A 23,496-nucleotide genomic window follows, 5' to 3' on the forward strand; every position below is an offset into this window, starting at 1 on the left:
TGATGATCACTGCAGGAATTAAGGATAGAATTGTGAAGGCCGTTGAACTTTGAACGAAGTTTGAAGAAAATCCAAAGTTACTTTTTCTTTTTGTATTTCTACTTTACTTATTTTTCATAAGAAAAGAAAAGTATAGAGAGAAGAACTTGAAAAGGTTTATAACAAATATAAGCAGGAAGGCAACTCGACAGAGAAACTAGAGATACATCTTCTTCACTCCGCAGAAAATGAAAAACTGATGAGCTGGCAGTCTAAAAAGCTAGTTAAAACTTAAAATCATACTACACTTTTCATTGTCCATACTGGGGATCCGTGGATGACATCACCCATTTGTGAGAATATGTTTTCTGCTTGTCTAAGGATAACCTGCTTTTCTAGAATGACACACCTATTGCACTGGAAACTGTATTTTCAGACAGCCCCCCTCACAGCCTTACTCATTGTAACCTGCGCTGGTAATTTGTTGCAGCCTGCCTCAATTATTTACAGTAGCTAGAAAAGAGGAGAAATTACTAACTCATGCTGAAATCTTTCTTCAATGCAGATCTTTGGGATGCCAGACAGACACGATGTCTGACCGAACCCCCCCCCCCCCCTCATGGACCAACAGATGTGCTACAGAAGGAGGGGATGCAAAAAAAAATGTAGTCAGCCCGCTGCGAGAGACTGCTGAGCCTCCTAAGGACATCTGACAGCCTGCTAAGGAGTAGGTGAGGGAGGTAAGTGGGGACAGCTCCGAGCTCCAAAAATACTTGTGCAGGCTGGCTAACAGATACCACAAGCTGCAGACTGGAGTTTAACATAGAACATAGAAACATGATGGCAGATAAAGGCCAAATGGCTCAACTAGTCTGCCCATCCGCAGTAACCATTATCTCTTTCTCTCTCCATGAGATCCCATGTGCCTATCCTAGGTCCTTTTGAATCCAGATACAGTCTCTGTCTCCACCTCTTCTGTGAGACTGTTCCATGCATCTACCACCCTTTATGTAAAAAAGTATTTCCTTAGAGTACTCCGGAGCCTATCACCTCTTAACTTCATCCTATGCCTTCTTATTGCAGTTTCCTTTCAAATGAAAGAGACTCAATTCATGTGCATTTATATTACATAGGAATTTAAACGTCTCTGTCATATATCCCCTCTCCAATCTTTCCTCCAAAGTATACAGATTGAGATCTTTAAGTTTGTCCCCATATGCCTTATGATGAAAACCACATACCATTTTAGTAACCTTCCTCTGGACCAACTCCATCCTTTTTAGATCTTTTTGAAGGTGCGGCCTCCAGAATTGTACACAATATTCTAAATGAGGTCTTACCAAAGTCTTATACAGGGACATCAATACCTCCTTTTTCCTCCGCAGACAAAACTGTGACAAAGGTGAAAGCTCTGAGCACAGAAAACCAAATAAAGATAGAACACACCAAATAAAATAAGAAAATGAGAACAGAAACACTCCTTCCGGATTGCATGCAGAAGGGAAAAACTGCAGGTGGCAGTAGAGCTCACAGTAAAGTAGGAGGGACACAATAAAATACAGAGTGGATTTTTTTCTGCAGATGGCTCGTGGCATAAGGACATATGAACTGCCATCTCCGGATCAGACCTTCGGTCCAACAAGTCCGGCGATCCGCAAACGCACAGTACTGGGTAGAGCTTTGGATTTTTGCCCAAATATAGCTAAGAAGAAAAAATTTAAAAAATTTAAATTGAATCCAGTTGGGCAGACTGGATGGACCATTCGGGTCTTTTTCTGTCGTCACTACTATGTTACTATGTTATGTTACTATGACTCGCCAACCCCCTCCCTTACTTAAACTAAGCAGCCCCTCCCCTCCAGCACCAAAGCAGCTAACCCCCATCCCTCACCTTCCCTATGCAGCCGCTGGTCAGCAGAAGCAGCGCTGGGTCACTTTCTCTCGCTCCCTTCTCTCCCCCCTCCCCCCCCACTTATGGGTCCAGCATCTATTCATCTCCCCTGCTGAAACCCCAACACATACTTCTGGGACACCTCACCTCACCCCCCCCCCCCCACCCCTGGTCTGCCATTCCTCCCTCTGTGCGGGTCTGGCCTCCTGGACCCTCCTCACTTACCTGAAGCAGTCCTGACCTGCTAACTCCCCTCCCTCCCTCACACGAAGCAGTAGCAGCAGCCGGGGTCAGCAGAGGCAGCGCTATAAATAGGCTGCTTGCAATTAGCCCCAGCACGGCCTTTCCTCTGCTATGTCACTTCTGATGCGGCAAAGGAAAGGCCCTGCTGGGGCTGGTTGCAAGCAGCCTATTTATAGTGCTGCCTCTGCTGACTGGCTGCTGCTACTGCTTCGTGTGAGGGACGGAGGGGAGTTAGCGGGTCAGGACTGCTTCAGGTAAGTGAGGGGAGTCTAGGAGGCCAGACCCACACAGAGGGAGGAATGGGGGTGAGGTGAGGTGTACCAGAAGTATGTGTTGGGGGTCCAGCAGGGGAGATGAATAGATGCTGGACCCATAAGTGGGGGGAGGGGGGAGAGAAGGAAGCGAGAGAAAGTGACCCAGACCATAAAGGAAGATGGGAAGGTAGGAATAGATGTTGGACCTACAAATAGAGGTGGGCGGATGAGGTGGAGAGGGAGACAAATCTATTTTATAGTAATTCTCTAGCAACCAGAAACTAGTGTTCTCCGGCATATACAAATCCCCATAGGTGCCGGATAACTGAGAGTTTACTGTACTTAGGAATAACAAATATTTATGAAAACGAAATGTTACTTTTTTCCATCAAGGTTCTTACCTTTGAATAATAAACTCCTTTGCAGGATCAAACAAGTTTCCATGAACAATCCATTCATCCACAATCTCTAAGTAGGGTCTTACTGTCTCAACCCAAAGAGAGAAAAGAAGGGACACCTAAAAATTTTAAACAGTGTGTTTAGAACTGTTGAGTTTACTAAATACTTCTGCATACAAGCAACTATCTAGAAACATATAAATGATTTACAGTAATTGACAGCACAGTAGGACAAAAAGCTCAGCTCTTCAGTAATCAGATTAAGATATTCTACATACCGTCTGTTCGGATGATTCTCCAACGCTGTCATATTCAAGAATGGATTTATACAATGTATTAAGAAGGTGAGATGCTTTTACAACATTTCTAGTATCAGGTGGTACTTCTGCTACCCCTGTACTGAAAACTTTGTGAAGTATCTTGAGTTGTGCCAATCGAGGAGACAAATTATCCAGTATAATTGATAATGTAACTGTTTTATCTATATTAAAACAAATTAAAAGAATAAATGTTATACGTTGTTGGAATCATAGCTTTGTTTCCATTGCTGCATTAGTTTCAGTTTTGAGTTTCTTTCTTTCATTTTTTCTGGAAAAAAGCAATCTCTTGCCTTCCCTTGCATATTTCAAGCAGCTTTCCAATCTCCTTTTCTGATTTGAGCTAGGTCTCTCTAATATTATGCCAGAAATTTTAGCGTAGATAAATTAGTGATAAAATATGCAAAATGCTGAGCTACAAATTACTGACATAAAATAATGTACTACAATCTAGCAGAGTGTTTTATTCTTCTTCGAGCACTGAACCTTTTTGCCAGCACAGGGGTTTCCTGGACAAGCTAGTTGCAGGGGGAGAAGACAATCATGTACTAACAAGTACGGAGCAACAAAGGAGCAAATCCTAGATGAAATATTTCAAATATATTTTTTATTAAAACCAAGAACCTGATGTGGTCCACATTTCACCCATTCAGGGCTGCCTCAAGGGTATAAACTAAAATATATACCTCAAAAATAAGACCTATCCCGAAAATAAGCCCTAGCATGATTTTTAAAGAAGCCCTAGTTAAGATGCCCTAGTTAAGATCACCCCCCCTCCCCCGAAGGTCCCCCACCTTAATGGCCCCGACAATCCCTGGCTATCCCTGACACTAGTGCTGCCTGATATGCTGAAAAAAATAGGACTCGAGTCAGCAACCCCCACCCCTGCTGCTTTAGAAGGCTTCAGAGCGGAGGTATGTCAGTCTCACGGTGGGAAGGGTCGGTGGGGTTTTGTTGCACAAGGGTATGGGTGAGAGGTGATGAATGATGCTGCATATGGGGGGAGAGAAAGAAAATAGGAAGAATTGGGGTAGAGGAGAGGAAGGGAGAGATGATTGTTGTACATAAAAAAATAAGACACCCCTGAATATAAACCCTAGTGTGTTTTTTGGACCCAAAATTAATATGACACTGTCTTATTTTCGAGGGAAACATGGTAATAATACAACACACAGAATGAGAGGGATCCATAACACACTTTTTCCATCCCCAAAAAGGGGGTGGTAATAAGGGTGTGTCTTATGGAGCGAATACACCCCTCTACCTTTTAAAAAAATCTGGCTGTCCAGTGCTGTATGCCAGGAGCTTTCAGCGCTCCTGCCCTTCCCTCCGCTGACTCCTGAACTCTCGCAGCAGCTCAGAGGGGAGCACTTTATAAAATCCTGCCGTCCAGTGCAGGACGGCAGGAGCTTTCAGCGTTATTGCCCTTCTCTAAGCTCCAAAACTCCAAAACTCTTCCGGCAGCGTCAGAGTGGAGCACGAGGCAGGCGCAAGCTTTTTGCGTTCCTCCCTGGTCCTGCTCCATTCTGTGAATGACTGGGTATCTTACCACTTGTGGGTCTCTAACACAAGTAATAAAATATCCAATATCATTCCTTTTGGGAGCTACAAACTCCCACTAAAATCACAGGTTAGGAACTTTAGGATATAGCTAGACTTGGCACTTAAATTGATCTCCCAAATCTAAGCAAACATCAGGCGCAGCCTCAATCAGACAACTATGCAATCTCTCTCCATACACCGATAAAGCAGTCTTGTCATAATGGCTCATGCTATGATAACATCAAGACTTGACTACTGAATTACATTTAACATATAAATGCACCAGCTCTAAATTAATTCAGAATGCCAGAACACAGTTGATAAAAGATTGTAAATGTCATGATCATACCACACAATTACTGCAAAAATTCCGCTAGCTACCAGTGCACTACAAAGTTATATTTAAAACAATCTCTGACATAGATTGTGAGCCATCGAGTCCATCAAAACAGTTGCACCCCCCTTATCAGCTTTGGTTATGATGATATCTTTATTTCCCATATTGGGAGGACAGCTCTTCTGTGGATAGATGGATACAGTGACAAGTCAAGCGATACCTCGTCTAGCAAACCGTCGGGGGACAGGGAAGATGCATCCAGGAACACACGAATAAGAGGGAGGGGCCGTCAACCACAGAGAGGCAAAGGCCAAATGGGGACCCAAGGAACCATCAGGGCCCAGTCGAAACAGTCATCAGTGATTAATCTCTCTACATATGACCCGACGATTGAGCAGAAGTCCTTGTTAGAGTTGAGTTTTGTTGTAATCTCCCCGCCAGATTTCTTTAGGTTAAAGATCGCCTTTCATAAATTCATAAGAAACTACAATTAAAGTCTTTTTTTATCAATCTTCGCTGGAGCCAGGAGAGGAGAGAGTCTTGAAGAAGAGAAATCAGGGAATATGCAAAGGAACACCTCGAATACTGAGGAAGACAGGGATTCCATATGTACAGTGCCATCTTGATGGTGTCATCCCGGTCCCATGGACCCGGTTATTTCAACTTTCCGTGATCTGATATTGTGAAAGACTTGCGTGAGATTGAAGAGGGTGAAACCTCCAAACATTATAAACCAAATATCACACAGGCCCATTATCAGGGCATGTTGGACCTAGCGAGAAATAAAGATATCATGATATCATCATAACCAAAGCTGATAAAGGGGGTGCAACTATTTTGATGGACTCGATGGACTATGATCGAGAAGCTAGGAGACAACTGCAAGATCTAACAGCTTATAATCCATTGGAATGCTACCCCACAGTGCAGTTACAGCACAATATTATTCAGTGGGTGAATGAACATTACAAACAGGGGATGATTACTAGGAAAGAACTTACATTTTTAATTGAAAGATACCCTAAGACCCCCCTCTATTTGCTTTGTACCGAAGGTACATAAAACCTTACAGAATCCTCCTGGGAGGCCCATTGACAATACTAGACAATCAGTATTGGAACCCTCTCAAAATTTGTTGATGTCTTTTTGAGTGAAGAAGTCACCAAGGTATAGTCTTATTTGAGAGACACTTCGCACTTTTTGCATATATTTCAATTCCTAGTGATTCCAGCTCATGAAATATGGATGGTGAGAATTAGATGTCACATCTTTGTACACCCAAATACCACAGGATTGAGCCTTACAGGTTATTTTTTCCACCCTCAGCAATAGAGCAGCCCCCCAGCGGATATCCACTGAATTTCTTTTGAGGCTTGCCCAATGGGTGATTTGTGAAAATTATTTCCAGTACCAAGGGCAGTTTTATAAACAGGTCCACGGGGTAGCAATGGGTGCCACATTGGCACCGTCTGTTGCTACCCTCTTTATGGCTCTGTATGAAGAACAGCAAGTTTACACCACTGCACAATTTCAAAATATAGTGCTATGGACTAGATTTTTGGATGACATGTTCTTCCTGTGGCAAGGAACCCATTACGATCTGATACAATTTATTGAATACTTAAATTCTAGGGATAGGCAGGTTCAGTTTACTATGGCCACCAATCAAAAACATATATAATTTTTGGATTTATCCATTTTTTTTGAGGGAGGGGTTTTTTTTAACCACTCTATATAGAAAATCTGTTACAAGGAATACCCTTTTGCATTTTGATAGCTTCCACCCTTATAAACTGAAGTTTAACTTGCCTGTCAGTCAGTTTTTAAGAATTCGTAGATTGGGTTCCACCCTGGAGGAGTATAAGACAAAAGCTAAGTCAATGGAGAAATGAGTTTTACAGAGAGGTTATCCTAGGAGATCTATTAGAGTGGCATTCTTGAGAGCACATTTTGCTCAAAGGGAGCTTTTATTGCTGGAAAAAGAAGAGATTGAAAGCACACAAGATAGCCTTACCTGTATTGTCCCATACTCTCCAATAGCAGGAATATTCATCCAGATTATAAGGAAATACTGGTACGTGTTGAGTCTACACCCCCCTTAACAACTGTTTAGAAGGGTAGCATACAGCAGGGGTAAGACATTAAGTCAAAGATTACACCAAAATAACAGCTCTAAGAGAGATGATGTCACTTATTAGCACATCGATTGTGGCCGGTGTCAATGGTGTAATAAAACCATAAAGGGCAGCAGTTGGGCAGTTCCTAATAAGGGCTATACCATCATGGCAAATAGTAATACCAATTGTAACACTGCTAATGTAATTTATGCAATAATTTGCCCCTGTAGTCTGATATATATAGGACATACCAGTAGGCCAGCGAAGATCAGAATGAACGAACATAAATCCTGTATAGTCCACTCAGCAAGTACAAGCACCCTTGGTACACCATTGGATGCTCAAACACCATACTGTGGATGAATTAAAGTGGCGAGTAATTGAATCAGTGGGGGAGGAGGGTGTCGGTAATACACAACAAGTGTTAAACTTTAAAGAGCAGAGTTGGATATGGTGGCTCCCAATGGCCTCAATTCGGAGGTTGAATGGGCTTCATTGATTTAGTCCCTTCCCTGGGCTGTACGGTGGGTCAGCTGACAGTAGAAACACAATAAGAGGGTTAGAAAAGCACGCCGCCGCCATCTTTATATTAAGTTGGAGTATGTTGGAGCGGCTCTGGTAAACGTAATATGTGATGGGAGTAAAAGTAGGAGACTTTTAGGAGTTTTACTATAAACAACGCGAACTGGTGAAGACTAACTGACCGTTTTTTTACATGTTTTATAGGGGGATCCTTGATAAAACAACTTTTTGCGAAACATGTCGATTCAATTAATTCCAGGAGCATGAGAGTATGATGAATTTGTTAAGTATGAAATTCATCAGAAGATTTAATTAATACTTTTATAAAACTTAAAAAAATATATATTAATGTTAAAAATTTAAAAAATTAACAAAATGATAAACAAATAGGAGTGATACAAGGAGAATGTAGGCCAATGAAGACATTGATACACCGATATTCCCATCAGATATAAATTTCTATCAAGAGTGAAGGAGGTGTACCTGAGGCCACAGTCATCTATTTAATATATTAGATATACTTGCTGCTGCAGCTCTGTAACACCCGATCGTGGCTCGGCATTTTCGCTGCACACTAAACCCCGGGTTCGGTCCTCCCGCAGCTTCGGAGTGCTTCCTGGAGGTGGGCGGGCTTTTTGCGCTGCGAGGCACGCCGCAATGGCTTCCAAGTCGGTCCACAAGGAGCGGGAGAAGAGCAAGCCGCCCGAGTCTAAAATGGCGGACCACGTGGCTCCCCCGTCGCCAGAGGCTCCTCACGGGTGGCGGCAGTCACATCGGAGGTTCAGGCAGCACTTGAAAGTTCCCTTGGGGATAAGCTGCAGCGCATCCTAGACAAACTGGACACCTTGGACCAGCGTTTTGCCTCCCTTACATCGGAGGTTAAGGAGACCCAGCAGAGAGTGAGTGCTACTGAGGATACTGTCCAACGGCTTACCCAGGAGCAGTCAGCCCACACTAACGCTTTGGCTGCATTGTGAGCCAAGGTGGATGACCTGGAGAACCGGTCCCGCCGTAATAACCTCCGCTTTGTGGGTCTGCCTGAGTCGGTGCGGGATGTGGAGCTGGGGGCGCTGTTGGAACGCTGGCTGCCTGAGTCTTTATCTTTACCTTCCTCCTCGGGCCCCTTGCGGATGGAGAGGGCGCATCGCTTGGGGCAACGGAGTGAGAATGCTGATCGGCCCCGAGTGGTCATTTGCCGTATCCTGAATTATCATCACAAGCTGGAGGTCTTGTGTGCGCTGCGGCAGGGCAAGAAGCTCTTGTATGACAACCGGCCCATCCTTTGCTTTCAGGATTATTCTGCAGAGGTTTCGCAGGCGCGGCGCCGATTTTCACCTTTGTGCTCCCGTCTTATCCAGCGCCACATTGCTTTTTCCTTGCAATACCCGGCTCGCTTGCGGTTGACCCATCTTGGAAGAGCTCATCACTTTGACACCTTGGAGGCAGCGCAACAGTTTGTGCAAGAGATGATGCCAGAGGATCCAGTGCAGGGAGCTGTCATGGACTGAGGAGACCCCTCTGCTGCTGACCGGACTGTAGTTAGCTTATGGACCTGAGTTTTTTCCCACTCCGTTCGAGTGGGGGCATTGAGTCACCTGGAGGGTATGTCTGGTTGGTGTGTGTGTGGATGCGGTGGGGATTGGTACGCTTACCCTGTGGGGGTATCGCACTAGAGTCTCTTGGTTTGTGGTCCTTTCTTGGGGTTTTCCTTGCGCTTGTTTTGGCCTATTTTTGGCCCCTCCTGTTCTCTATTTCTTGGGGATTGGATGGGTGAGTGTGGGGTGTGGGGTGCGGGGAGGGGATGGGTGGTTTGAGTGCTTTGGGGTGGTTTGGCTGTTGGGTTTGGTTCTTTGGTATTGTTGTGAGCTTTGGGGCCTGAGGGCTGGGGGTTATTGTTCCCTGATCCCGTGGGGGGGTGTTCATGGTTTCCTGGAAGTGATGCCCTTTTTGAGGTGTCTTGGGTATGGGTTGGTTGAGGGATGATGGTGGAGGGGGGTAGAGGGGTGGGGTGGGGGGTGGCTGAGGGGAGGGGGTGGGGTTTGACCGGTTACGGTGATCCTGGGGTTGGGTTCCTTGCGGAATTTTGTGAGGGTTGGGTTGGGGCTCGGTGGGATCTGTGTTTGCATTGGTGGCAGGGGTTTGGCTCACTTCTTGGGGCAGGAGGCTGTTTGACACTGGAGGGGTGGTGGCTGAGACGCTCCTCTAGTACTTTACTGGTTCCTTATTTTTGTTCATTTTTTCTATTGTGTGGACTACTCTGGAATATACTTTAACTTCTTGGAATGTTGGGGGGATCCATTCCCCTATTAAGCGCTCCAAAATCTTGCAGCGTTTGAATCGTTCTAAAACCTCCATTGCCTTTTTGCAGGAGAACCGTTTATCCTCAGCGGAACATGCTAAGCTCTGTACATGGTGGGTGGGTTCCCATTTGGAGGCGCCCGCTGTTGGGGGAAAGGGAGGCGTTATCATTTTGATCCGTAAGGGTCTCTGCCTACAGACCCAGAGAGTGCTCCGTGACCCCAGGGGGCGTTATATTGTTGCCTTAGTGTTGCTCGATAATCGACCCTTACTACTCTGCAATGTCTATGCTCCTAACAATCCCCCGGCCAGGTTTTACCGGGGGCTCCACAACCAACTTTTGCAGTTTGGTGACGTGCCGATGATTGTGGGCGGGGACTTTAACGAGGTACCAGATCCTAAGTTAGACCGCTCTGCTTCTTCTGGCAGAGAGGCCGCCAAACTTTATACTGGTGCCCAGCTCCTGGAATCTACTTTGGGGTTGCTTGATGTTTGGCGGGTGCTACACCCCTTAGAGAGGGATTATTCCCATTTATCTAGGGCGCATGGGACGCTTTCCCGAATCGATTTTATCCTCATTTCTCGCGAACTGCTTCCCCAGGTGTTGGGGGTGGTTATGGGCCCCATTGAGGTTTCTGACCACGCCTGGGTAGGATTTCGGTGGACTTGGGGCGCTTCCCCGCTTTCTAGGGGGACCTGGCAGTTTCCGTGTTATCTGTATAGGGATCCTCGTTTTCAGGAGTTTTTGGTGCAGAGGTGGCATGATTTTCAACACAATAATCGGCAGCATCGCGATGATCCCATTCTCTATTGGGAGACAGCTAAGGCTGTTCTACGGGGGGATGTCATTGCTTATGTGGCCCGGGAGTCGAAGCTTAAGTATCGAACAGTTCTGGCCTTGGAACGGAAGGCGACTGTGTTGAGGCGTCAATATGGCAGGGCACCTTCTTTCAGGCTTCGCACGCAACTTTTGGAGGTCCAGCAAGAGCTGAATGAATTATTGCATCTACGGGCTATGCGGACGCGGGCATACTTTAAGTTTCATTTATTTTGCTTTGCGAATAAGAGCAGCCGGTTGCTGGCCCGAATGGTGCATCCGCGGGGCGGACCTGAGAGCGTCTCCGCTCTACGGGACTCTTCTGGGATGCTGCACCATCGCCCAGAGGAGATCTGTGAGATCATGCGGGCGTTTTTTGCCGAGGTATATGCGGATCCCGGTGATGAGCTTTTGGATGGGCAGCTCTATCTGGACAGTGTTGACTTGCCCTGTTTATCTCAGAGGGATGCTGCCGCTTTGGATCTTCCCATTACTGCAGAGGAGGTAGAGTGGGCGATAGGGGTTAGTCCATTAGGGAAGGCGCCGGGCCCGGATGGGTATAGGAGCGAGTTCTATAAATTGTTGATGTCGGAGATAGCGCCAGTGTTGGCTGAGGTTTATAATTTGAGTGTTGCGGAGGTCACGTGATGTGTTGAGCTGAGCAGGACATGCCTTGCTCGTGCTCCGGGGCCCCAGGTCCCTTTGAACCTGATCCAGCGTTTCTACCAGCTCTGATCTTTACTGCCCGATCGGGGTAGTACATGGAAAGGTTTCCTACCGTGCCTAGCCCAGCCATGAGTGGCAAATCGTGTCGCTCCACAAGAGACAGGGAGACCAGATCGGCGCGGCCGGACTTCAAGATGGCGGCGGGTGACTCCGGTTCCACGCTCCCCTTGTCGGAGGCTCACATAGCTGCATTGTCTGCCTCGGTCGTGCGGGCCTTGGATTCCCGCTTTGACCAACTGTCTGGTCAATTAACATCGTTGGAGACTCTTTTGGGGGAGACCACAAGGCGAACAGGTGAGCTTGAGCAACGGGTATCGCAGGTGGAAGATGCCCACTCTGCTTCCTCTGTGGATCTGGCGGCGATGCAGGCACAACTCAAGCGGCAAGCGGACAAGCTGGAAGATCTTGAAAACCGCTCAAGACGGGACAACTTGCGCCTGATTGGCCTCCCCGAAGCGGTTCCTGAATCCCGCCTTCTAACTGCTTTGGAGTCCTGGCTCCGGACGGAGTTCCCTCTTCCGGCTGGTGTGGGCCCCCTGCAGCTCGATCGGGCGCACCGCCTGGGCCGGCGCTTCGATGGCAGTGATCGAGCTCGGGTCACCATCTTTAAGATCCACAACTCAGCCGTGAAGGCTGAGTTGATGAAGCAATACTGGCAAAAGAGGAATACGCTTCAGTATGATGGAGTTCCGGTTCGCCTGTTCCAAAATTATTCTCCGGCACTACAGGGCGCAGGCGGCGCTTCTCCCAAGTGTGCTCTGCTCTGTTCGATCGGAAGCACCGGTTTCAACTTCTCTACCCGGCGCAATTAAAAGTTTGGACTTCTACAGGATGGCAGGTTTTTGCTACCGCAGAGGCAGCACAGAACTACCTGGATTCCCTACCGGGAGAAGCGGGACCCTCATCGGCCACCTGAGTTCTGTAGCAGAATTGTTGAATGGTGCTGTTCTCCCTCATTTGAGTGGCTTTACTCTGTTTGGGCCATTGCTAGCCCTTTGAGCATTGCTCCAGCTTGATTCTTTTTGGCCCTTTAGCCTCCTGGACTTTGACCATTCCTTTTCACCCAGAGTTTGGGCTGGTTTCTGGCCCACTCTTGTTACATCTTATGTTTTCAATATAATTTGTCATTCTGGAGGTGTATGCCTAGATTTACTGTTTTGTACTTTTCTAGTTTCTGTTTAGGGCATTGCTGTTTGTTTTTTAGGAGTCCTTGTTAGTTGTGGATGTTCTTAAGGGGTTATATGGGTGTTGTGCTAATGGGGGGGGAGTTGGTTTCCTGCCTGATTCGGGGGTTTGTTTCTCTTGGCGGATTGGTGTATGTTTGTGGGAGCTACGTTTTGTTTGTGTGTATTGCTGGGAATGTGTGTGTATTGCTGGGCGTGGGTGCTGGGGGGGGAGTATTTGTGTGAATGGGGGTTGGTGTTTGCTCACTTTTAGCATCGTGCCAGTGGGGTTGACTGTATTATGACTGCTTGGGTTACATGCCCCTTAGGAGGCTCCTTGGTGATCCTTTAGGCCAGCTGGCATTGGGCTGTGTTACTCCCCGTGTTTGGGGGTTATTTTGTTTCTTAGCTTCGCTCTCCTATGGCTCCTTCGGAGTGTGTGATGGATGGATGGGATGTTCTGCTTATCTATGATGGGGATGGGTTTGAGGGATTTGGGGCCCTACCTGCGTCTTTGTGACTCTATCTTTGTTCCACGTATGTGGGACGGGGTTTTCATTCTGGATGGGTTCTTGGAGGGTTTGTTTCTGGGGGGTGGGGGGGGTTTGGGGAACGGGAGGTGGGTTGGGGAGGGTGGGGTTGGTATTTGGGGGTGGGGGGTCCTCCTTCACAGTGTTTGCCTCAATTTTGCTGTGATCTTTTGTTCTATATTTGTTGCATTGTTCTTCTTCGGTGGTCACTGTTACTCTGGTGGGGGCTGGGCCCTTGGGGTAGTTTTCTTTTGGATTCTTTTTTCTTCTCTTGCATCTTTACTGCCTTTCAGCTGTGAGTACCCCTTTTAGAATTACATCTTGGAATGTAGGGGGGATTACGTCGCCTGTTAAGAGATCCAAACTAATTGCAGCTCTACAGCGTTATAAGTCAGATATTGCATGTCTACAAGAAACTAGATTGACCGATGTAGAACATCTTAAGTTGCGTCGATCCTGGGTGGGAGAGGTGTACTTTGCTTCCTCTTTGGGCCGTCATGGGGGCATTGCTGTGTTGGTCCGCAAGTCTTCTCCCATTGGTGTCCAGGTTTTGGATAAGGAGTCCGACGGCCGATCCCTGCTCTTACGTCTTACCTTGGGAGGGCGCTCATATCTTTTGTTAGTGGTTTATGGCCCCAATTCTGGTGAATCAGCCTTCTTGCAGCGGTTGCTCCAAATTTGTTCTCGTTTTCCTGGTGATCCTCTATTTCTCCTGGGAGATTTTAACTTGGTCATGACTCCTGATCAGGATAAATCCGGATCTCCCGTTTCTTCCTTGGGTTCTAAGGGTCACCTTCTTTCGGACTTTTGTGACTCTCTTTCGGTTGTGGACCCTTGGCACCTCCTGCACCCTGAAGTTCGCGATTACACTCATCTTTCTCGTGCCCATGGCACTTGGTCTCGCTTGGATTATATCTTCTTGTCTTCCTCTTTGTTTCCTTCCGTTCAATTGGCTGAGATTGGACCTCTATCTATATCGGATCATGCCCCTATATGGATAGATGTTTTCTTGGATTCTTCATACCTCCGAGCGTCGTTCTGGCGGTTTCCCTTCTATCTTGCACAGGATATGGAATTTCGTACCTTTTTGCAGGCCCAATGGGATGACTATTCCGCGAATAATGCTTCCCACTTGGATGATCCTATTTTGTTTTGGGAGGCTGGGAAGACGGTGATTCGAGGTCATATCATTTCATTTCTGTGTGCCCGTTCCAGGCGTATTAATCAGGGGATTGTCACTCTCGAACGGGCCTTGCGTTTGGCGAAGCGGTCCTTTTCTCTTCACCCTTCTCAGGAGACTCGAGACTGTTATCTGTCTACTCAGGTGGCCTTGAACTCCCTTCTTCATTCTCGTTTTCAAAAATGTAAAGCCTTTTACCAGCATCGCTTTCATCGTTATGGGAATAAACCCGGCCGCCTTATGGCTCGTTTGGTTAACGCTACGACTGGGAGGAAACCGATTTTGTCTTTACGGACCAAGGGTGGTGGGGTGGTGTCCCAAACTTCTGAAATCTCCGGGGTTTTGTTTGACTTTTTTCGTCGGTTATATGACGCTTCGGAAGACGCTTCTTTGGAGATGGTGACGGACTATCTTCACTCTTCTGGGCTCCCTCGTTTGTCAGAGGCTACGGTTTCTTCTCTTAATAGTCCGTTTCGGACAGCTGAATTAGAATCTGCTATTAAATCGCTCCGCTCTGATCGGGCTCCAGGCCCAGATGGGTTCTCGGGTGACTTCTATCGGATCCTTTCTCCTTCTCTTTCTGGACCATTGTTGGCATATTTTAATGAAGCTGTTGCCCGTGGTTCCTTTCCGCGCTTTGCGAATGAGGCCCTTATTACCTTACTCTTGAAGCCGGGTAAAGAAGCGGACTTGCCCGGGTCCTACCGTCCCATTTCTTTAATAAACGTTGACCTCAAGCTCTTTGCACGCATGCTGGCTGATCGCCTTGCCCCTCATTTACCACAGCTTATACATGAAGATCAGGTTGGCTTTGTTAGGGGCCGCCAGTCTGTACACAATGTCCGTAAGGTCCTTTTCGCTCTTGCTCAGTGCCAATCTCGCCATATTCCAACCTTATTTGTTAGCCTAGATGCCTCCAAGGCGTTTGATAGCATTCATTGGTCGTTTTTGTTTCGTACCTTGGAGTATGTGGGGCTCGGGGGATTCTTTTTGGATGCCGTGAGTTCACTCTACTCTAATCCGCATGCTTCTTTGCTTGTTAATGGGATCCGCTCAGATTCTTTCCCTATTCTTCGTGGAACCCGACAGGGTTGCCCTCTTTCCCCTCTTCTGTTTCTTCTCTCTTTGGAACCCTTGTTATGCACTCTTCGGGGATTCGCGGAGGTTCGGGGTCTCTCAGTTGGCGACTTCGAACTTAAGACCCTGGCGTATGCAGATGATATGTTCTTAATTCTTACCCACCCTGAAGATTCTCTCCCGGCAGCTCTGGATCTCATTTCTGAATTTGGGTTTCATTCAGGGCTTTCCCTTAATTTGGATAAATCCTTGGCCTTACCTTTTCCGCCAGATTTTCGCACTTCCTGGAGGGGTGCTTTCCCTCTTCGTTGGGCTGATTCCACTTTACGGTATTTAGGGGTTACCATTCCGTTAGATTTATCTGATTTGTACCGGTTAAATGTCACGCCGCTGTTTCAGGCTTTACACAATAAGTTGCACCTTTAGGAATCTCTTCCTTTCTCGCTTCTGGGCCGGGTACACTTGTATAACATGCTCTTAGTTCCCTGTTGGCTTTATGTTTTTCAGGTCCTTCCCCTTTATTTGACTTTTCGCGATGAGCGTAGAATAGAGCGCCTAGTACAGAAATTTCTTTGGGCTGGTAAGAGACCTCGTTTGTCTTATAAGCGGGCGGCGACTCCCTGGTACAGAGGTGGTTTGGGCTTATTGAATCTTCGTTATCTGACGATTGGTTGTGGCATGCGACATATTAATGACCTCTTTCGGGGTACTTCAGCTTTCACTAACACTTCTCTAGAACTTTCTTGTTTTTCTTCTGCTCACTTTAGTGCCTATCTGCATTCTGTCCCTTCTCTTATACCTGAATCTCTTTCCATGAAGGTATTGCATCGACCCTTGAGGAAGGCTTGGCGTTGGGTCTGTAAATTTCACACTCTTTCTTCCTCTGTCTCTCCCTTTCTGCCTCTTCGCTTTAATGGCTCCTTTCTGCCTGGGATTGATGGGCCGAGTTTTGTTAGGTGGGAAGAGAAGGGCATTCACTATCTATTTGTTAATGATGATGGTACACGTAAATCTTTTGCTCAATTGCGAACAGAATTTGATATTCCCCCTTCCGATTTTTTTGCTTATATGCAAATCTATCATTACATTTCTTCCTTACCTCCTAGCTCCTTACAAGCCTCCTGCCAAGAGTCGTTGTCTACGGCCTTTACCATTGGTTCGCAGGAGCCGGTCCCTCTCAAGTTCCATCATCGCCACTTGAAAGATGAATGCCCTTTGTGTGACCATTCTCGGCTGCGAGATGCTTGGTCTTGTGATCTTGCTGTAGACTTGCCTTCGGACATACTTCTGCAGGCTGTCCGACGTCTGCCAGCATTTCGAAAATATACCACCTTTTGGGAGCAACATTTTAAATTGATTTTTCGTTTATATATCTCTCCTAAAAGGGCTTATTTGGCTCATTTTCGTTTAACCGCTGCCTGCCTTCGTTGTCAGGCTCTGGAAGCCAGTTTGGGACACATGTTTTGGACTTGTCCTCAGGTACAGCATTTTTGGACTGCTATCTTTGCTTTTGTTGAGACTCTTTGGCATGTTACCATCCGCAGCTCACCTTTGCTTTTGTTTGGGACTATTCCTCACTACTTTCCACGTTCCAAAGGCGTTGCAGCTTTTCTCAAGTGGTCTATCCTGATTGCTTTGAAATGCATCTTGCTGAAATGGCTTGAAGCTGAAGCTCCGGACTATTCCCTTTGGAGGAGCCGCATGATTGCTCTCTTGATGTGGGAGCGACAGGATGTGACTGATTTGTCCTCTCGCCAGGGCCGCCTTTTCCAGACTACTTGGGAACCCTTCTGGACTACTTTGACCCCTCTGGCTCGTAGCCGGATACTTAATTGATGCTTTTGTAATGCATATTCTTTGTTTTACTTTTGTGTGGAGTTTGTTCTTTGTTTCTTTTTGGTAATTGGAAGGAGGACCCAGGGGTGGGACTGGGAGGGGGAGGGGGTGTCTTGGGTTGGGTGGTGGGGAGGGTGGTTCTTTGGGGGAATACTTCAAACTCTTTTGAGCTGGTTTTGCTCTTGTTGTGGCATTCTGTTGTTTTTCTTGATTGCTCAATAAAATATATTTGAATAATTTGAGTGTTGCTAAGGGCTTTCTTCCTCATTACGTGAATTTAGCGTCTATTGTTGTTCTCCCGAAGCCCGGTAAGGACCCTCTTTTACCTGAATTGTACCGTCCTATTTCTTTGTTGAATTATGAGGTGAAACTTCTGGCGAAGATAATGGCTGTCCGCCTGGCGTGCGTTTTGCCATCGGTGATCTCGGAGTCTCAGGTGGGGTTTGTGCGGGATCGACCTGTAGCTAAGAACATTCGGCGTATCTTGTTGGCTCTGGAACGGGTGGGAGTGGACGGTAACCTCTCCCTGCTTATTAGTTTTGACGCCGAGAAGGCTTTTGATAGAGTGCGGTGGGGTTACCTTTTTGCGGTGCTTAAGACGTACGGACTGGGCCCTTTCTTTTTTGGTGCAATCCAGGCGTTGTATAGTGATCCGGCTGCGCGGATTCTGGTTCATGGGTCAGTTTCCGATTTTTTTAATATTCGCAGAGGGACTCGCCAGGGCTGCCCTCTGTCGCCGCTTTTATTTATGCTCTCTTTAGACCCTCTCCTTCGTGAGCTTCAGGCGAATGCGGATATTAGTGGTTTGGCCCTGGGAGATTCTCATTTTAAACTTGCGGCGTTTGCGGACGATCTCTTGGTCTTTTTGACAGACCCGCAGCGTTCCTTACCCATTTTGCTGGAGAGCCTTCGGGAATATGGGGATTTCTCCGGCTTTGCTTTGAATTTTGAGAAATCTGAGGCTTTGGCTTCCTCGGCCCATCTTCAGCAGCTTTGGGGGGACCGTTTCCCGTTGCGCTGGGCCGACTCCTCTTTTCGGTACCTGGGGATCCGGTAGCCCACTTGTATCGCCTTAACATTGATAAACTCCTTGCCGACACTAAACGGTTCCTGGTCAAATGGCAAGCGCTCCTGCTGTCCCTGATGGGTAGAATTCATTTATTTCGTATGGTTGTCTTCCCGAGGTGGCTTTACGTTCTCCAGACTCTTCCCCTCTCTTTGTTGCAGCGGGATGTTCGGTCTCTCACTTCTCTGTTGTCTCGGTTCTGTTGGGGAGGGCGGAGACCTAAATTGAAATGGTCGCTTTTGGTGGGGCCTGCCTCTGCGGGAGGTTTGGGGGTGCCCGACATCCGAGTTTACAATCAGGCTTGCTTGCTACGCCATGTTGGTGATTGGGTGTTGGGCACCTCTTTTTATACTGATCTTTCCATGGAGCGGGATCATTTTTATCCTCTTCATCTTTTGTACCTCCTTCATGCCCCTCTATCTAAATTGCTGAGATCCTGTAAGCGTAGCCTTTTGTTTCGGTCCCTGTGGACGGCGTGGCGCCAGACTCTTCGGTTGTGGAATCAGGATGCCCACACTAGTGCCCTATTGCCATTGGTGGGGAACTTAGCTTTCCCTCCAGGGGTTGGACCCTCCGTTTTTGGCCGTTGGAAGGCTCGGGGGGTGGACCAGTTAAGGCATGTTCTGCAGGATGATGGGTCTCTTCTTTCTTGTGCTGATTTGGTGGGGAGGGGTGTTCCTGAGCGTGGCCTTCCTTTTGCCTATTGTCAACTCAGACATTACGTGGCTTCCCTCCCGGGGAGTTCCTTGAGGGGGGATTTTGAGGCCAGGCTCTGTGTTTTTTTGACAGCAGATCCAGAATCTCAGGTCTCCATTTCCTATTTTCATTGCCAGATTATGGCTCTTCGCCCCCCTAGGGTTTTTCCTGGGATTTTGGAAGCTTGGCAGCGTGACTTGGGGGACAATTTTTTGTTGAAGATCCTGAAACGTACTGCGGGCCTGGTCTATAGTGCTGAATTACGTGAATGTCACTATCGCACTGTCCTGCGGGCCTATGCTTCCCAATGCCAGGCTTACTATATGGGTTGTGTTGGCACTCAGTTATGCATTTGCTGTTCAGCAGAGGTTAATTCTTATTTTCATGGTATCTGGAGTTGTGCGGGGATTCAGGCTTTTTGGAAGGCGCTGGCCTCCTTTTTACAGGACCTGGTGCGGACACCTGTACAGGTCTCAGTGCTTTCTATGTTGTTTGCCCAGTTTTCTTTCCTGTCCATGTACACTTCTTCTGAAAAATTATTTCTTAGTAAATGTTTTATTTTAGGGAAGAAATGTATTTTATGTTGCTGGGTCTCTCCGGAACCCCATTCCTTTTGGCATTGGAGGAATCGACTTCACGAACTTATGGGCTGGGAGGCCCGGTTGGCCTGTTCTTCTCGTCGCTGGAGCAGAGACTTTGTTAACACTTGGACTCCATACTTGAACATTTTGTCCCCTGAGAGTCGTAGCCGAATCCTGAACAAACTCCGCCTTTGATTTAGTGCATCTATTTGTCATGGTTGTTCCCTGCTTGTGCACTGTATGTTTCTTTGGGTGGGTGGGGAGGGTGGGGAGGGGGGGTTCTGTGAGGGGGGAGGTTGCTTTGCTCGTGGAGGACATCAGAGTCCAGTCCTCCGCGGTTCTTGGGTGACATCATATATACTGTTTTTGCTGTTGTACTTGCTTAATAAAATAGATTTGAACATAATATATTAGATATAACACGAGTGTGGATGACAATATATAAAACACACGGATATCAGTGTTAAACAGCTTTAGCATTGGGTGATATTGTGGTGATTCAAGTTTGATCCCGATTGTAAATTCATTATGATAAATTGTGCCATCACTAGTGGTAGTGTAAAGAATTAAATTACAGACATTAAAAAAAAAAATGGGACAAACATTATCTCCAGCTCATTTTCTTGCAAATATTGTCAATATCCAGTACCAGGATCAAACCTTAAGTGATGAAAATTTGAAGTTAGATGATTCCTGGATACCCCTGTCAAAGCTATCTGTAATGCCAATTATAATAAATTTCAGAGCTAAGGGAATGGGGACTTGTATACTGCCTTTTTGTGGCTTCTGGCATTTCAAAGCTGACATTCATAGAGGTGGGCACTAGAGGATTAAGTGACTTGCCTAGGGTTAGAAGGAGCAGCACTGGGATTTGATCGCACAATCTCTGGGTGCAGAGTAAGCAGCTCTACTAGTGAGCCACACCTTCTCCCATATGGGGGGGAACTATTAAAGAAATATACGTTTGTCGATGATGTTTTAAAGAAAGTCACACAAGTAAACTGGTGGAGGTCGCATACTAAGCTCTTGGATTCAGAGACTGTTGAAGCTATGATTTCACTTTTAACAGCAGTAGCTTCTTCTGCTGACATAGAAAGAATATTCTCTTCCTTTGGACTCATTCATTACAAATTGAGAAATCGTTTGGGACCCGATAAAGCAGGAAAGCTTGATTTTCTTTTCCAGATTATGAACAAACAGATGAAGATGAATGAGCTACAGAAGACAATAGTTTACGTTTTTCATGTGTGCACCTGGCTGATAGTCAAGTTTTTTGAAAGATAGTCTATTTTTTTGAAAGATATTCAGTTCAACCACATCACTTAACATGGATGTTTAAGCAAATACAAGAATACATAAGCAATCATGTTATTGTTTTGATTAGACTATGGGTATTTAAATTGTTAAGGTAATGATTATTTTTCCCTTTCAAAAAGTAAGCAGAAAGGTTGTCCAAATATGAATGATTAACCTATTAAACTGGAGATGGTTCACCTTACAATAATTTCCTAATTATTTGTGTATTTGTAATAGTATAATCAAATCAGCAATTTTTTAATGTAATTGTAAAACTAATCTGAAAAGTTATTTTTAAAAAAATAAAACTTTCACCTATTATGGTATGGTGGCCATGCTAGTCCATTTTTCAAGGCAATATATAGAAATAAAACAAAAACATGAAGGAAATAAAGTGATACCTTTTTAATGGTCTAACAATGCATTTTCTGATTAGCTTTCAAGGGTAACCCTTTCTTCCTCAGATAGTATAACCAAATCAGTACTTTTTTTATCTAACTGTAAAACTAATTTGAAAAGTTATTTTTTTTAAAAATGAACCTTTCATCTGACTCTAAATATTAAGATTATATCAGCAAGATTATTCTCAGAAAGATTATTTTGTACTACAAAGGAATTTAAATTGCTTTGTCACCGTTCTAAGAGCTAGATGCACTAAGTCAGCAATCATCGCTAAACCAGGTTTGACTGCTTTAGTGACAATTGCATTTGCTGATCCGATGAACAAAACGGCTCACCGTGCCCTTTTCCCCTTGAATGCCCATTTTCTAATCCAGCCATGAAAATTAGCTGACAGCCATGTAAACCCCATGCAAACTACCCAAGCAATTGATACACTAACATTGCTTGGTGATGCACAAAAAAAGCGACTGGTCACAAGACCAGTTGCTTACCTGTCTTAGCGGCACTTTTTTAAATAGGCACAGAAAATCTGCCCCATTTTTAAAAAAAGCAACCCTCCCCCCTCGCTGATGAGGCCCTCCCCGACCGACCGACCAACGCCCCCCCCCCCGTACCAGTGAAAATTGGTAGGAAGGATGCCCACTCCCCTCCTGCCTTGCTGACCCCCTCTCCCACGCATGAGAAAAAAATCAGGAGGGATGCTCACTCCTTCCTGCCTTGCCGACCCCCCCCCCCCCCTGAGAAAAAAAAACAGCAGGAGAGATGCCCACTACCTCCTGTCTTGTTGACCTTAGGCTTCTCCCTCTGTATTTTGGGATACAGAGGAAGAAGCCTAAGGCCCTGATTGGTTCAGACACCTTAGGCAGAAGAAAAGGCCCGCCAGACAAATGTACTGGGGGTGGGGGGAGGTTTGGATGAGCATCTGTTGGCAGGAGGGAGTGGACATCCCTTCTGCCTTTTTTGGGAGGGGAGAAGGGAGGAGGGTAGGGGATGGCGCCTAGTGCGGTGGGGATCAGTTGGCAGGAGGGAGTGGGCATTCCTCCTGCTGATTTTTGCTGAAGTGGGGGGCAGGATGTTGGTTACCGGTGCCAGTTCGTCAGAGAAGTTGCTTGGGAGGGCTGTCATTGGTGGGGAAGAGGGGGCTTTTTCTTTTTTTAATGGGGCAGATATTGTGCATGTGTAACACACATATAGCATCTGTGCCCACTTTAAAAAAAAAAAAAAAGGTTTCCTACCCTGAACAGCAGTGGCAGGAGGCTACTTTGGGGTTTCCTCCACCTGCTCTGTGCATGTGTAAGAGTCGCAGTGATCAATCGAACGGAAACAATGATTATGATGAACCTCCATGCGAATCATTTGCATGCAAAAATTTTAGTGCATCAATAGCTCTTTTAGAATAGGCCAAAAATTGGATTGGAGCGTGTCAGCCTAGCATTGCTAACAATCAGCATTTTCGGTTAGCCTAACCAATGTCAGCAAAGGCCTATGGGAGATCATATCATTCATGTCTGACCTGAGGGAATACTTCTACTGATAGGGAGAAAATCACTAGTATTCTGTGATGAAAAATAATATTATTCTTTATTAAATCACAGCTCTATTATTGTATTTAAGTTCTTAGCAGGTTTACATTTAAAAAGCAGAAGCTTTTCCACTATCAAAAGTAGATTCAGTTTCATAGAACGCTGCAACAAGTCACGTGTTTAGGTGGAAAAACACATTATCTTCTGCAATTTCCAACCATTTACAGCATAAATGGCAAAATATCAGTAAAAGTCTATAGCAGCGTTAATAGATTGTGCAATTGGTGCAAAGTAGTGCAAAAACATTTTTTTGAAAGTGCTGAGGTGCTATTAAAGTGCAATTTAAGGTGCCATGTGCGTTTTATTTCAATGCCTGGCCCCCCGACCCAGGTTTCGTATTCTTCGTCAGGAGGGATCTAAGTAAAAAGCACACTAGTATTAAAAACAAGACTGAAGATAAAACAAACTTTACTCAATATTATAACCGAATCTAACCTTTCTTAAATCAAATGTTTAACTTCTCTCTTAACAATGTAAAGTTACTCAACGTACCTTCTCAGGCGAGCTAAAACAGGGACTGACACCGGAAGAGGAACTGGCTGAAGTTACTGAAACTCCCGGATATAAATACAAGTACTTATGCTAACACTCTCAACAGGTGAAAAGATTATTCTTAAAACAACGGAAATGACAAAATACCCGGGG

At 45.9% G+C, this 23,496-nt stretch overlaps 1 protein-coding gene across 4 annotated transcripts in view; it reads right to left on the reverse strand.

Annotated features, from left to right (window-relative positions):
- The window catches only part of TUBGCP5 (tubulin gamma complex associated protein 5), a 1,496,334-nt gene that overhangs the window by 851,097 nt on the left and 621,741 nt on the right, over nt 1-23,496 (reverse strand). For all 4 annotated transcript variants that reach the window (XM_033947661.1, XM_033947658.1, XM_033947659.1 and 1 more), the window contains 2 exons: nt 3,044-3,246; nt 2,769-2,884 (listed from right to left, as the gene is read on the reverse strand). In XM_033947661.1, the coding sequence (XP_033803552.1) occupies nt 2,769-2,884; nt 3,044-3,246 (319 nt within the window). The remainder of the gene's footprint in view (nt 1-2,768; nt 2,885-3,043; nt 3,247-23,496) is intronic.

This window comes from Geotrypetes seraphini, chromosome 6 (assembly GCF_902459505.1).
Source record: "Geotrypetes seraphini chromosome 6, aGeoSer1.1, whole genome shotgun sequence".
Classification (NCBI taxonomy): Eukaryota; Metazoa; Chordata; class Amphibia; order Gymnophiona; family Dermophiidae; genus Geotrypetes; species Geotrypetes seraphini.